This window comes from Uranotaenia lowii, chromosome 1 (genome assembly GCF_029784155.1).
Source record: "Uranotaenia lowii strain MFRU-FL chromosome 1, ASM2978415v1, whole genome shotgun sequence".
Lineage (NCBI taxonomy): Eukaryota > Metazoa > Arthropoda > Insecta > Diptera > Culicidae > Uranotaenia > Uranotaenia lowii.
Genome location: NC_073691.1, coordinates 199,919,805 through 199,936,241, shown reverse-complemented (window position 1 = coordinate 199,936,241; position 16,437 = coordinate 199,919,805). Strand labels below are relative to the sequence as shown.

General features: G+C 35.1%; 2 protein-coding genes across 10 annotated transcripts in view; one reads left to right on the top strand and one right to left on the bottom strand.

Moving 5' to 3' along the window:
- The window catches only part of LOC129743545 (uncharacterized), a 100,213-nt gene extending 93,939 nt beyond the window's left edge, over positions 1-6,274 (top strand). For 4 of the 5 annotated variants that reach the window (XM_055735601.1, XM_055735592.1, XM_055735585.1 and 1 more), the window contains exons 3-4: positions 4,101-4,291; positions 4,469-6,274. In XM_055735601.1, coding sequence (XP_055591576.1) covers positions 4,101-4,291; positions 4,469-4,474 — 197 coding nt within the window. In that variant the 3' untranslated portion in view covers positions 4,475-6,274. The remainder of the gene's footprint in view (positions 1-4,100; positions 4,292-4,468) is intronic. The other variant, XM_055735610.1, reaches the window with a different exon arrangement.
- The window catches only part of LOC129743504 (CLIP domain-containing serine protease B4-like), a 170,969-nt gene that overhangs the window by 94,612 nt on the left and 59,920 nt on the right, over positions 1-16,437 (bottom strand). The gene's annotated exons all lie outside the window — the stretch shown is intronic.

The window sequence follows — 16,437 nt, the reverse complement described above, 5'->3', positions numbered from 1 at the left end:
ACATTGGCAACCCTGATCGTTGCTATTGTGCCTAACTCTCTAGTCTTATACTCAATGGCAGAGGCACCTTATCAAATTTTAGAAGTTTCCCTCATTGTGCTAGAAAAAAGTAAAAATTTAAGTAGCTAAACTGTGTTGTTCAACTTAACAGCACTTAAGTGCCAACAACTGAACCAGTGAAAAACCCCAATCCATCATCATAGATTACGGATCAACGGCGGAGAAATCCGATTACGAGATACGGCCTGAGCTGGATAAAGCCAATGTTCTTTTCACTGTAAATGCAAAAAAGAGGTTCTAGCACTCGGTTCTTGATAAATCAACCAGCCAGTTGATCACTTTCTGGACTTCGTTTGGATGAGATACTTGTGGATCTTGCCGTTCGGAGTTGAAACTGCACCGGAAATCTTCCAACTACAGTTGTAGAATGTCGTATAGGGTGTCCCATTATGTCTAAGCACGATTTAAAATGAACAGTATAAACACAATTTAGGAACATATTCAATTTTTATATCACTTTTATGTTCTCTATAGTCTTCTTTTTCAGTGATTCAGTACAAAATTACATTCCTCTCAATTGTAGACCAGTGATATAAATTTTCGATCGAAGACATTGCTCATCAGCTTCAGCACAGACTGATTTTGCAAAGTTTTCAATAGAATCTGCAGGCTTCATAAGTTTTATCAAATACGATTTAGTGAGGGCCCAAAATAGTTTAATCGACCTCGCTTATAGACAAGTTGGTGGAAGCCTCTACTTCGGTACGATCTGAACTTTATTGGATTGTACCAAGCCATCGTGTCTCTTGAGTAGTAACCTGATGTCAAAAAAACAGCCAAACAGTACTGGGTGTCATGGGTAGCAGACGACGTTTAAGACACTTGCCGACTTAAACAGCTGTATACATTGTGTCAGTAGTCACGAACGGATCGGAAAGCATGCCAAATATGACTTGCCAAACCATTGCCCTTTTACCAAATTTTTCGGTAAAAATTGATGTCTCCGTCTCGTCAATACCTTGACCATCCTTAGCTGTGTAATACTGGCCACCCGGGAGCGGTCTATAATCAAACTTGCAAAAGGTTTCCATCATCGATGATAACGCACACAGCAGTTGATCATATAGTTTACGAGCTCTCGGTTTGACGGAAGCTGCTTGTTGTTGGCTCCATTTAGGCTTCTTCAGCTTCTATTTCTTTAGACCCAATCTTGCCTTGGCACGATGGACGATGCTACGAGGAGATCCCACTTTTTTGGCCACATCCCTAACTGAGACAGTCTTCCTTCATACTGGCGTCTAAGCATGTATGACTTCCTGTTCCAATGTTTTGTCCACCGGACCTTACCGTTTGGAGTTGAAACTGCACCAAAAATCTTCCAACTAATGTTGAAGAGATTCATATGTACCTTCTTCTGAACACACCTTAGAAACGTTGGAGAAAGTCTCTTTTTTTGTTTTAGGAAATCCACTGCGACTGTGAAAGAATTCAATTTCATATTTGTTTGCTCACGTCGTGTTGTCATCAACATTGATGGAGATATCAGTTGTAGACATTATCCAGCTTGGGATGATTGAGCGATTGAGAAACTACCAAGCTATAATCCCGTCATGGCCATCCCGGATGGTTTCTCCGTTTCCTTTTGCTGTAGGAAAAATCGTAGCTTCCCACGCCAAAATTAAGGTTATACCACGCCCTAAGATCGCGATTCTTCTGAACTCAGGTGTCATACGAGGCCCAAGCGCTTCCTTCAGCTTATCAAGTTTGGTTGACTATATCTCTCTCTCTCCGTTTATCATCTCACCTGATTCGTATTAGATGGCGAATGATTTGCGAGATTTCGTCGACTATAAATAGCACGCCACGAATGCTCGTCGTGACACATCTCACTCACAACATTTTCGGTGTTCAAATTTTGAAGTTGTTGATTCCTTGAAACGAACATGGACTGGAAAAAGATAGCATGTTCTGCGCCGATTCCTCCGTATCTATGCATTTCGGGCAATATGGAGAGCTGATAAGCTTAAACCGATGAAGGTATTGCTTAAAGAACCCATGACCCGAAACGAGCTGCGTCAGGAAGAAGTTGACCTCTCCATACTTCCGATTTACAGAGTTTGAAAGTCATCAGCCTGTCAATCTTGCTTTGTTCGATACGTCCAATTGCTCCTGCCACTTGAGCATTGACGCTGCTCGTTGAGTTTTACGCACTCCTCGAACAGCTCTTGCTTCGTAGCACTCCTAATACTTCACCACAGTTATGTCGATAGGAATCTTTCCCGCGATGACAACAGTTGCATCTGCTGATATGGTCCTGTATGCACAGGAAACTCGCATGGTTATTATCCGAAGTGTACTCCGTAATTTGGATCTGTTGCGCTCTACAGTTATGGCGGAGCTCCAGACCGCTCCTCCGCATAGTATTTCCAACGGTGTTACGCTTGCTACGACGTCTCTACACACTTAGAAAAATCCACGTAGATTTACATGCAACTGCATGGGTAGAAAGGAATCGGCTATTTACAAGTGATAATACTGCACGTTTCATGTAAATTCCCGGACGCATTCAATGCTGTTGTTTACTGTACATTTACATTATTTAGCACATCTCACGAATCTTATTGGACAGGGAGTGGTTTCGCAAAATCAAAAAAAATCACCGTTTTTATGCAGGGAAAAATTTATTTCACGCTAATCGCACTTGCTGATTGATTAACAAACAACACTTGCAGTGATCTTCGTTGCCGATTCCGCCGACGGCGGCGGCTCGACGGCTGGTTCGATAAGACAGCAGAAAATTGTCGCACAGTAGGGGCTATGATGTTTTGGGGATTCAGCATCAATAATTCCTGTAAAGAACAGCAATTAGTGTGAAATTAATAAGTAAATCACAGTTATTTTTAATATTGATTTACCTTTAATCAGCGACCACGATTTGATTCAGAGAAGAAACTAACATCTTTTGCCGACGCAGCACGGGACGGGAAACGAATAGGAATGGAAACAAAACAAAACTGACAAACTGACACCGGCGCTGGAATAAGCGTGCATTGACATGTAATTTTCATAGAAATGGTTGAGCTGCTATACTCTTTTTCAAAAATTTTCAAGCGACGATGTAGAAATGTAAAATCACTTGTATTGTAAGGTTACATTTTTTTATCTGTGTAGATACTCTGTCAGACAGTTCACTTTCACCTTCTGTGAAATTACTATTTGTCTCTGTTGAATCAGCACAGAAAAGGAAAGACTTGTTACTACTACGGTGTGGTAGAAACTGGTATACTTTATTACAGAATTTCACTATCTTATATTTATACTAAACCATTTCCATGGTTACATATTATTATTTGTTTATCCCTGATAAACGCCACCATGCGATGCGTGTGTTGTTATTCACCTCATGGATTGCTTCGATGAGACGAATCTCAACAGTCTCTTGATCGTTATGCTCTTCAATAGTCCAGCAGATACATGATTCAGTCGGTCGAATGTTTTTCCGAAATCAACGAACACCAGCAGAAGAGATTCCCAGAATTCGTTGATTTGATTCCGTATTATCCGTCCGGATCAGAATCTAGTTTGTTGCAATCGAAGTGTAGCGTCAATATTTTTCTGGATTCTGTTTAGGATCACTTTGAGTACTTTGAGGGTTGAACAGATCAAATTTTTGTCAGTTCACTACTGTGGCAAATCTGATGAGTCTGATTTAACCTGATTTTGGTTTTGAGAACTTCTTGAATTTGTAAAACAAATGTCCCCTCTTCGTTCGTGTTCGTCTTTTAGTCGGGAAATCGCTATCAGTCGGCCCGGTTACCAAAAGCATCGGCTACTACGGTTAGCGTTCTGGTTGTGGTGTGCTGAATCTTGATGAGTGCAGAGAGCTTGTGGTTTTTTTGAATGCTTGTTTTGGAGGAAAACTAAGAAGAACTCATTTGCAAAACATCAACAAAACTTACTTTTACTGGCGACAAATCTAAGAAGCTTCAACGAAAGTGTTATTTCACGCTTACAGAAGTAAAGATCGCTCTTTTAAGAGCATCTTTACCTACCTAAGTTCCAGTGTTTAATTTTCATGTTTTTTTTTCTTGCGTACCCAGGTTCCCAGGACATCGTCGCCAAGGAGAAGCGTAACTACGCCTCCTCGATCGAAACCGGCAGCATCTACTCGGACTCGTCCAAGTTCGCCGTTGAGCGCATCCACGCCCCCGGCTACCACTACAACCCGGTCAGCAAGGACACCTATGGCGTCACCCCGAGGAAGATCAACACCCGCGACTTTGCTGTACGTGTAAGTGTGTCCAGTTGCTAACACCCTAACGGCTAGCTTATCTCTAGAGATGTCACTACCACAATGTTTACAAAAAATAGATTCTTATACTCTAGTGGGTTTCAACTCAATTTAGTTTGTGCTAAGATCCCGAACCCTACAAATGTTTTATTCTAATTTTGTTTCGTTTCATTACAGCGTTAAATCGACCCCCAGTCGAGTGAACAGCCCGGAATTAGGCTAGAACGTAATCGAACGTAAAACTTGAACAACAACAACATCAGCAGCAACATCAACAAAACCTACCATCGACAGCAGGTCCATCAAAGGATGTTCGAACACCGAAAAGACGACGGTAGAGAATGGTCCTAACGATGTGACCTTTATTTGGCGACCTCCCTCACATAAATGAAAACAAAAATAATAATAATAACACAGCCAAATTCGAGCTTGCTGACAGACAGCAACAGCAATGCAAAAGCAACAACAACAACAACGTTACAAGACAAGACAACTTCAAGACCAAACATTGTTTTGAACGGACATAAACAAACGGTTATGTCTCTCTTTTTTGATAAACAAAACATTAATATTTTTGTTACGTTTTTTGGAATTTTGATTTGTTGAAAACGAAATTTGTAAACAACGATGACAACTAACGTCAATCAATCGACCAACTGTTCTACAAAAGAAACAGACATAACTCAACATACACACATACACACAAAAAAAAATAACCACAAAGACTCCATCTAGAATGACATCGAAAGACAACTTAAGCAGTGTAGTTTAAGAAAAAAAATTGAAGCAGATGAAGTTTGAAAAAAAAAATTCTATTTCAATTGAAAATTTATTTCAGTCAATTATAGCGAAAGCAACAACAACATCGAGAATCGTTTAAAATCATATTTATTTACAATGCAATGATGATAAAGATAATGTTTTAGTGGTAGCTCCTCTCCAAGAAATAAAATAATTACATTTTAAGTAAAGAAGAAGAAGAACAACAATAACAACAACAAAAACAACATCGAAAACAACATCAAACTATGGCGACATTAGAATCCAAACTAAATTGCTAAAATAGCTAAGGAAATGATGACAACGTGAAAACGCATCAAGAATTTAATTTGTATAGAAGTTAACGGTAAAATGGTAAAAAGAAACACAAACGGTTTCAAAGGCTTGAAACTCTATGCTTTGAAGGTGTGCAAAACAAAAGAAATAAAAATATGGTAACCCGAACCAAAAAAATAGAAAAATATTGTTAGCGAAAATGAAAAAGCGTAAATAAAAATGTAACACTTATCAGTCATATTACTTTTAATTTAATTTAAAAAAAATAACGGAAGCACAGGATTCTAGCTTGAAGAAACCAGAAAAAAACGTCTATGAAACATACAACTTTACCCTTAGTCAGTAGAGGTTATTGAAAGAAACCATAAATGAATAAAAAATGATTTACTTGTACTATGTTTAAGGTAGCACGCAGAGAAACTTGTAAACAGAGATTAGCATTAAAACAAACTCTTGTAAACTATTTATAAATCGTGAAAAAATAATCAACCAAAAAAAGGAACGAAACCCTGGAAGTGGAAGATATTTAAAATAATAATTGTCTATATTTTTTCTGTTTTTTTAATAAGTTTTAAACTGTGTAACAATTTGATATGAGTAGTAGAGATTTAACGCAGAACAACCAAAACCAAACACAAGCAAAACCAAGACGAATAATCAAATAAAACAAAAATGGAAGCGTAAAAAAGATCCGAGAAAATGAAAACACCGCAAGCAGCCCGCAAACGGACACTAAAAGCACGTTTCCACCGATGATGTGAAGGTTTGTGGGTGTGCGTGTTTTCCATTTTTTTTAATTTAAATTTTTGTTAGCAACAATCTGTACTCAAGGCTGTAAACTATGACAACAACTTAGAGAAAGAAGAAAACGAGTTGAATAAAAAGACCGATAAAAGGCGAAAACAACAACAAAAAAAAAAAACAAAATCGAATCTTGTTTTCATTCCAGCGATCTCACAAATTGAAGAATTTCCTGAGCATATAGTCTGAGTTACTGGCCCTCAACCCAGAACTCTTGGCATGTCATCGATGCTGCAGAAGCAGTTCAAGTAGAAAAAAGCAAGGTTATTAGATTACAAGGTTCTCTGACTTTGTCAGTAAGTAGGCGAGGAGAGCGCGGTGAGGTTCAGTGAGTTTGTTTGTAAACATCGGAAAATTTGTTCGAGTTGAGGGCTTTGTTGGTAAACAAACTCCACGTACTCCATAGTAGCCAAAACAAAATGGCTGAATCGGGAATTTCTCATATCGTTACACCTCCTATATATTCACACCTTTGAAAAAAGAAGGAGAATTTCTTTTCGACAACTGTGGTGAATACACAGTTTTCAAAGTAGAATTCTTGTCATCGCTCCACATTTTCACTCTTATATGTGTTGTGCTCCTACTTGGATGAATAATTCTACTGAATCAAATCAATCGAAAGATTCCCTTTTTAAAATAAGAATCAAAGAGAATCTTTCGATTGCTTTGATTCAGCCATATTTTCACTTTTCAACTTCAGCAATGGTATCTAATTCAGTTCCTTACTGCCCATTTTTCATCACATTCGCAAAAATCAGGCAAAATCAGGCATATGTTCAAAAATCAGGGAAAATCATTGGCTTATCATGTTGACAGGCTGAGCCTCGAAAAATCAGGCACATTGGCATCTCTGCTCATACTCATCTTCATGGCATTTACGCTAAACTTATTAAACTTATAATAGAATACACGATCATATTCGTTTAATACAGACATGAATGCCATGTGAATGGTAAAGTGTCTTAAATAAAAAATAATAATAATAATAATATTCGTTTAATCTATTTTGACTAATTTAGGTAAACATTTTTTAATATATCTATAAAATTTTTCATTTATATTCACATATTACATAAACTCCTGGACTATTCAACCACATTCGCCCCTTCTCTATACTAACTGGACCTTTCTAGTAGAAAATCGTCGAGTAATATTCAGGTTCCTTTCTTTCGTTGTCCAGATGTTCTCATCTCAACAAAAAGACTATGAAATCAAAACCACTTGACGGTATTTTATTATTCGTAACTATGGACTTCAGATTTATCTCTTTTCTAATCAATCCCCCTACTATTTTTTTCACCCTTCAATCTTAACTTCCAATTCTTAACCCTCGAACATTGATTCTTTTCCCTCGAACCTTTATTCTTGGTGTTGGACTCTTTAACTTACGACTCTCGAGTTTCAACATCAACTCGTTATCTCCAACTCGTGGCCTATAATGCTTGGCTCTTAACTTTTTTCTTGGCCTTCACTCTTAACTTTCAATTTTTGACCCTTGAACTTTCATTCTTAAATCTGGACTCTTCAACTAACGACTCTCAACTTTTCAACCTAAACTTTTTACCTTCAACTCCTGGTCTATAACGGTTGACTCTTAACGTTTATAACTTTCACTGTTAACTTCCTATTCTTGACCTTAGAACCTTCAATCTTGGTGCTTGACTTGTTAATTTAGGACTCTTTTCAACTTTAACTTATAACCTCCAACTCGTGATCTATAACGCTTGACTTTTAACTTTTTACACCTTCACTCTCAACCTCCAATTCTTGGACCTAGAACCTACAATTTAGTGCTTTACTCTTTAACTTACGGCTCTCGATTTTTCAACCTTAACTATTCATCTTCAATTCGTGATCTATAACGCTGGACTCTTAACTTTTTTAAACCTTCATTCTTAACTTTCGTTCTTGACTCTGGACTCTTGAACTTACGACCCTCGACTTTTCAACCTCAACTCATTACTTTTTCAACTCGTGGCCTACAACGCTTGACTCTTAACTTTTTTTTAACCTTCACTCTTAACTTCCAATTCTCGACCCTAGAACTTTAATTCTTGACGCTGGACTTTTTAACTAACGACTCTCGACTTTTCAACCTCAATTTTTTACCTTCATTTCCTGGTCTATAAGGTTGACTCTTAACTTTTTAAACTTTCACTCTCAACTTCCAATTCTTGACCCTTGAACTTTCATTCTTGACTCGGGACTCTTGAACTTACGACTCTCGACTTTTCAACCTCAACTCATTACTTTTTCAACTCGTGGCCTACAACGCTTGACTCTTGAACTTTCATTCTTGACGTTGGAGTTTGTAACTAATGACTCTCGACTTTTCAACCTCAATTTTTTACCTTCAACTCCTGGTCTATAACGGTTGACTCTTAACTTTTATAACTTTCACTGTTAACTTCCAATTCTTGACCTTAGAACCTTCGGCCTTGACTTTTTAACTTACGACTCTTTTCAACTTCAACTTATTACCTCCAACGCGTCTTCTAAAACGCTTGACTCTTAACTTTTTTAACCTTCACTCTTAACGTCTAATTCTTGACCCTCGAACTTTCATTCTTGACGCTGAAATCTTTAACTTACGCCTCTCAACTCTCAACTATTCACCTTCATCACGTGATCTACAACGCTGGACTCTTAACTTTCAATTCTTGACCTTTGAACTTTCATTCTTGGTGTTGGACTCTTTAACGTACGACTCTCGGCTAATCAACTTCAACTTTTCATCTTCAGCACGTGGCCTACAATACTTTGTTGATGTTTTTTGTTTTGACATAAAATCACAGTGGATTTTTATTTTGAACTGTGAAGATTGGATTTGTTCAATGATAGAGAATCAAATGAAATAAAATAGAAATCTTTTTTTGATCAAATTATATCTATAGCTTGTTTTGATTAGGTCGTTTGAACCAATGTAATCAAAATTGAGTTATTGGCTGCAAACGTTTAATAAACATGTATTCTATGTTCGGTAAAAACTAGATTTTAATTGAAAAAATTGATAACTTTAATAAACTGATTTGAATTTTGGACACATAATAACTTTCACATTTCTGAGTGCATTTTGGTTTTTGCAACTTTTTGTGTCACCCTGCTTTGCCGTGAATGCAAAAGTACACAAAATAACAATTGGGAAAGTTGGTTTTGGCGTCGTTTTGCTTTCGTCGCGAATAGTGCTGTGAAAGTTTACGTAAAAAATACAATTATTGAGAATTGATGGCTTAAATTAGTTTTTGGGTGAGAACAATAAGCTTTACTTCTGACCGTGTTGGAAAAAAGTTTTTTTTTCCATTACAGAGTCAGCCGGAATATCTGAAAATAATGGATATCATTCCGACTACCCCGGTGGGGGCAAAAAAAACCCCGTGAGTTCCCTACACAGCAAGAAAAAATCGTGTAAATTTAGATCGAAAACGATGCACGAAAACGGAACATCGATTTTGATATAAAATTCTACCACGGTGTATTTTTCTCAACAATGTAATTTTTGAGGCGTGTAAATTTAGATCGAAAACAATGCACGCAAACGGATGACATAAACCGTCGTGTAAAAATACACAATGATGTAAATTTCAAAACATATTACCGTTAATATTACAAATCTTTTTTAAATAATCAGTTTTTGGGTGTTGTTTATGAATAAATACGCCACATGTGTCATTTTATTTAACATATATTTCCGATACACTGCAAACTCAAAAAACATCCACCATCACTTGCAGCTGGAATTGTGGTTGTGTCCGATGATCCCCAGCAGGGCGATGTTTTGCTGATCAGCTTCAGACATTCTTGAATCCTTCCGGAACAGCATAGTAATCGGAATCCCCATAACATCAGAAACATTCAACATTGGTTCGGCCTTTGATCCATTTATAAAACTGCAATTCCTGCAATCGAAAGAGAATTTGAAGGTCCATTTTTTTCATTTCGTCTAAAACTATAACCTACCATATTTTAATACAATTCTGAAAGAATTTGGTTCGGTTTTAATACAAAATTAACAGCGGAAGCGAATTTGTTTTCTTTCGGCTCAATAAACCACCATCTCGGATAAAAACAGAACAATTTATGCCGCGAAAAAAAGGAAAACAATGGATCTGTCGTGTTTTACATTGTTTCCGATGTAATTTTATATTGAGATATATTTTTTAGATCAGGGCGTGTAAACATACATCATACAAAATTAAGTTTATACCAACGATTCAAAAATAGATCAAAAAGAGTGTAAAATTACATCAGTTTTGAATTACACTGGTCAAAAAGTAGATCACTCGTATTTTAGATTGCGTATACTCTTAGAAATTTTTTGCTGTGTAGAAGAAACTCATTTAGAAACTCCGCGGTTACTGAACATGCCTAATGTTGTTGTTATTCAGCGGACCAGAAATTGCTAAAAAACTTGTAAACAATCAGAAATAAGCTGTTCGTTTGATAAGTTGGGAAATGGCTGATTGTTAGGTGCAGCTAGAGTTGATTACGACGTCGGAAAAGGGTCGTGAGTTTACAGTTTTACAGTTTTGCAATCATCTTTCAAACAATCTGCAATTCAACGTGGCCAATAGGTGTCTTCATGGTGTAAACATAAAAAAAGTGAGCCAAAAATGAAGTTTTTATACTAATTTGAGTCTATTCGTTCTTAGCTTTTGCATTTCAGCGGTCTCCCGATCCACTCTCACTAATTTCATCTTTCCCGATCTGCTCTTGTTATTTCATTTTCCTAGCGGTCTCCCGATCCGCTCTCATCACCTTATCTTTCTAGCGGTCTCCCGATCCGCTATTACTTATTTCTTTCTTACCAGTGGTCTCCAGATGACCGAGTGACCGAAATGAGTACCTAATAGCGAATCGGGAGACCGCTAGAAAGATAAGGTGATAAGAGCGGATCGGGAGACCGCTAGGAAAATGAAATAACAGAGGCAGATCGGGAAAGATGAAATTAGTGAGAGTGGATCGGGAGACCGCTGAAATGCAAAAGCTAAGAGCGAATAGACTAAAATTAGTATAAAAACTTCATTTTTGGCTCACTTTTTTTTTAATATTTACACCATGAAGACACCTTTTGGCCACGTTGAATTGCAGATTGTTTGAAAGATGATTGCAAAACTGTAAAATATGTATGTATGTGACCGAACTCGGTATATATAACCAGTTGAAAATGACAATTTTTGTTAAGTATTTTCAAGATATCTCGGTCAAACTTCAAAATTTCTCTACAATGTATTCAGCAAAAGTGTGCAACTTTACTGTTCCTAAAGTTCTCAAGAACATATTTTATATCGAAAATCACTTGAAAAAGAGTTATGGTTGAAAAACTGAAAATTGAAGATTTTTTTTTAAATTGTCGTAACTTTGAAACGGTTGTCGATACAATAATGACTTCTTTGACAAAACAGCTAAAATTTGTTCAAGCTAAAAATTTTTTTTCAGTGCTCTAAAATGGATATTAAAAAAAACTATTTTTTTATCTCAAAGTTTATTTTATGGCCCTTGTAATGTTGGTTGTTTGTCTTCAAGACTCTATTGGTCTTAAACGCATAGTTTCGGCAAAAACTATGCGTTTTAGACTTTTTTATGATTGATCCCTTTTTGCGTCGGTGTGACAATATATATTCCGTCATTTTAGTTTAGCCTAGGAGTTAATCTGTTGGCTTAAATATTTAGAAGTGGAAAGAAAAGCAATTGGTTTTTAAGTAGGAAGAAGGCTTCTGTTTTCTTTTTCAGTGTGGAGGGGAGATGTGTAGCCGAGCGCAACTCTCCCTCGGCCGATAGGTCCTTTTGAGTCTGTGCTCTTCCTATATCTCTCTTACTACACGCGAACACACGACGGCTGCACTGACGTGTCCGTGAGCCGTCGCCGGAAATAAACTTTCCACTAAAACAAGCTCCTATTGTTTTTCCACATTTTCTGAAGATTTGGTGAAAATCGGATGGAAACTCGAGTTTAGATATTGAATTTTGTCTGTGCAAATTTGAAGAAAAACGCCCTTTATAAAGAGGTTTTAAAATACGGAAGGTTGAGAGTAAAATACCAACTTTTGGAAGAATCTATAGTTACTCTTTAAAACAGTGAGCATCAGGGTAATTAGATCAGAAATCAATTTGCACGCTCCATTCTGGTTATCCTGATTTCGGTTCTTCTGAACGTTTACGTCCTTTAAAAACAAATTCGTTGCTCTATTTACCGAAATATGACAACAACCAGACCTATTTCCAAAGAAATATAGTACATTTATCATTTTCGTTAGCTCTACCCACACGTATCCCATTGCAGGATCAAGTGCTCTGATTTCTATTCCGAGTGAGTTCGATGTGGTTAAATTCACATAGCTATTGGAAGCCACATTTCACTCCAATAATTGTCGAAACAGACATGCAATGAAATGAGACCCAATTCCAAATTAACTAATTTGAAATCAGTAGGTGTCAGTTTCGATTGAACCATAAACTCATAAGTGTGCACAGGAAACCTGTTCCATTTTGATTCCAATCCAATATCATTTCAGCAGCGCAGTGCCGTTGGGCAGCAAATGGAAAGCTAAAAGACAACATAATCACCCTGCAGTCAATGAAGATGATAGCCCAGGAATGGGTTTTTTATACGTACGTGGAGCAAAAAAAAAGGTGGCATGAAAAAAGAACGGAAATCACACTAAAGCGGCCATCATTGGGCCGGAACAGGCCGGAGTTAACTCAAATCGATGCACTCGATAGAGAGAGGTCACTAGCAGAACTGGCAATGTTCAGAAATTTACTACGGAATTACGTGTTCGAGCAAAGTGGAAATGGCAATTTGTTGGAAAACTGTGCACTGCTCTTGCCCAGATCGGATCAATTTCTAGCCCGGCCCGGGAAGAACGTGATTCCGATTGGATTGTGTGTTTCTTCATTCTCTTGATAGCAACTATCAAGGAATCGAGATATCTATCTTTGTTCCCTAACAAGTTTAGCACAAGAACAGTGAGAAACCACAATGGTCGAAGTTTTTTTTTGTAAAAATATAAATCTTTTCGTATCAATAAAAAAATCATCTCCAGGGAAGATGAAATGATTTTCGTTACATCCAGATGCGACCTTTCATAAACTTACACCAGTAGCCAAAGATGGAATCAAAAGTGGTCACTCCATTCAACTACTTTACCCGGAAAGATTGAAATAAGAGACATTGCCATGCCGAGAGACAGATAGCGATAAGATAAAAAAAGAAAGACTCGGAAGCGCTTCAATAGAAATCACAAGTTCCAAGCTGCCCAGGACCAGCAAACCAATTCCGCCGGAAGAGGCGAGTTAGAAAAGATCGATCCGATTGTTTGTCTTCGGAACAAATAGACTTTGTAGCATCGCACTTGGGACGTACACACAAAGAATGACCGACTGGGAAGGCCATTACCGGCAAAAGGTCATAATTAGAGCGGATCCGACTTTCTGCAGCTCCTGCTTCTGGCCGATCGCCAACCCGGAAGAAAGGGAAAAATGTTTCCGGATCGGTTTCCAAATGGATTTACCGGTTGGCGAAATTTTCATGCCGAGTGCAAAAGGTCCGGTGAAGCGGTTTATCGATGTTGGTACAGATGGATTGAAGAAAAGCTATCATTCGGAAAAAAGGTATCTATATATGTGATTTTTTTCCAGATTCTGTAAAAATTGTCAAAATTGTCATAATTGTCAAAATTGTCAAAATTGTCAAAATTGTCAAAATTGTCAAAATTGTCAAAATTGTCAAAATTGTCAAAATTGTCAAAATTGTCAAAATTGTCAAAATTGTCAAAATTGTCAAAATTGTCAAAATTGTCAAAATTGTCAAAATTGTCAAAATTGTCAAAATTGTCAAAATTGTCAAAATTGTCAAAATTGTCAAAATTGTCAAAATTGTCAAAATTGTCAAAATTGTCAAAATTGTCAAAATTGTCAAAATTGTCAAAATTGTCAAAATTGTCAAAATTGTCAAAATTGTCAAAATTGTCAAAATTGTCAAAATTGTCAAAATTGTCAAAATTGTCAAAATTGTCAAAATTGTCAAAATTGTCAAAATTGTCAAAATTGTCAAAATTGTCAAAATTGTCAAAATTGTCAAAATTGTCAAAATTGTCAAAATTGTCAAAATTGTCAAAATTGTCAAAATTGTCAAAATGGTCAAAATTGTCAAAATTGTCAAAATTGTCAACATTGTCAAAATTGTCAACATTGTCAAAATTGTCAAAATTGTCAAAATAGTCAAAATTGTCAAAATTGTCAAAATTGTCAAAATTGTCAAAATTGTCAAAATTGTCAAAATTGTCAAAATTGTCAAAATTGTCAAAATTGTCAAAATTGTCAAAATTGTCAAAATTGTCAAAATTGTCAAAATTGTCAAAATTGTCAAAATTGTCAAAATTGTCAAAATTGTCAAAATTGTCAAAATTGTCAAAATTGTCAAAATTGTCAAAATTGTCAAAATTGTCAAAATTGTCAAAATTGTCAAAATTGTCAAAATTGTCAAAATTGTCAAAATTGTCAAAATTGTCAAAATTGTCAAAATTGTCAAAATTGTCAAAATTGTCAAAATTGTCAAAATTGTCAAAATTGTCAAAATTGTCAAAATTGTCAAAATTGTCAAAATTGTCAAAATTGTCAAAATTGTCAAAATTGTCAAAATTGTCAAAATTGTCAAAATTGTCAAAATTGTCAAAATTGTCAAAATTGTCAAAATTGTCAAAATTGTCAAAATTGTCAAAATTGTCAAAATTGTCAAAATTGTCAAAATTGTCAAAATTGTCAAAATTGTCAAAATTGTCAAAATTGTCAAAATTGTCAAAATTGTCAAAATTGTCAAAATTGTCAAAATTGTCAAAATTGTCAAAATTTTTAAAATTGTCAAAATTGTTAAAATTGTCAAAATTGTCAAAATTGTCAAAATTGTCAAAATTGTCAAAATTGTCAAAATTGTCAAAATTGTCAAAATTGTCAAAATTGTCAAAATTGTCAAAATTGTCAAAATTGTCAAAATTGTCAAAATTGTCAAAATTGTCAAAATTGTCAAAATTGTCAAAATTGTCAAAATTGTCAAAATTGTCAAAATTGTCAAAATTGTCAAAATTGTCAAAATTGTCAAAATTGTCAAAATTGTCAAAATTGTCAAAATTGTCAAAATTGTCAAAATTGTCAAAATTGTCAAAATTGTCAAAATTGTCAAAATTGTCAAAATTGTCAAAATTGTCAAACTGTCAAAATTGTCAAAATTGTCAAAATTGTCAAAATTGTCAAAATTGTCAAAATTGTCAAAATTGTCAAAATTGTCAAAGTTGTCAAAATTGTCAAAATTGTCAATATTGTCAAAATTGTCAATATGGTCAAAATTGTCAAAATTGTCAAAATTGTCAACATTGTCAAAATTGTCAACATTGTCAAAATTGTCAAAATTGTCAAAATAGTCAAAATTGTCAAAATTGTCAAAATTGTCGAAATTGTCAAAATTGTCAAAATTGTCAAAATTGTCAAAATTGTCAAAATTGTCAAAATTGTCAAAAATGTCAAAATTGTCAAAATTGTCAAAATTGTCAAAATTGTCAAAATTGTCAAAATTGTCAAAATTGTCAAAATTGTCAAAATTGTCAAAATTGTCAAAATTGTCAAAATTGTCAGAATTGTCAAAATTGCCAAAATTGTCAAAATTGTCAAAATCGTCAAATTTGTCAAATTTGTCAAAATTGTCAAAATTGTCAAAATTGTCAAAATTGTCAAAATTGTCAAAATTGTCAAAATTGTCAAAATTGTCAAAATTGTCAAAATTGTCAAAATTGTCAAAATTGTCAAAATTGTCAAAATTGTCAAAATTGTCAAAATTGTCAAAATTGTCAAAATTGTCAAAATTGTCAAAATTGTCAAAATTGTCAAAATTGTCAAAATTGTCAAAATTGTCAAAATTGTCAAAATTGTCAAAATTGTCAAAATTGTCAAAATTGTCAAAATTGTCAAAATTGTCAAAATTGTCAAAATTGTCAAAATTGTCAAAATTGTCAAAATTGTCAAAATTGTCAAAATTGTCAAAATTGTCAAAATTGTCAAAATTGTCAAAATTATCAAAATTGTCAAAATTGTCAAAATTGTCAAAATTGTCAAAATTGTAAAAATTGTAAAAATTGTCAAAATTGTCAAAATTGTCAAAATTGTCAAAATTGTCAAAATTGTCAAAATTGTCAAAATTGTCAAAATTGTCAAAATTGTCAAAATTGTCAAAATTGTCAAAATTGTCAAAATTGTCAAAATTGTCAAAATTGTCAAAATTGTCAAAATTGTCAAAATTG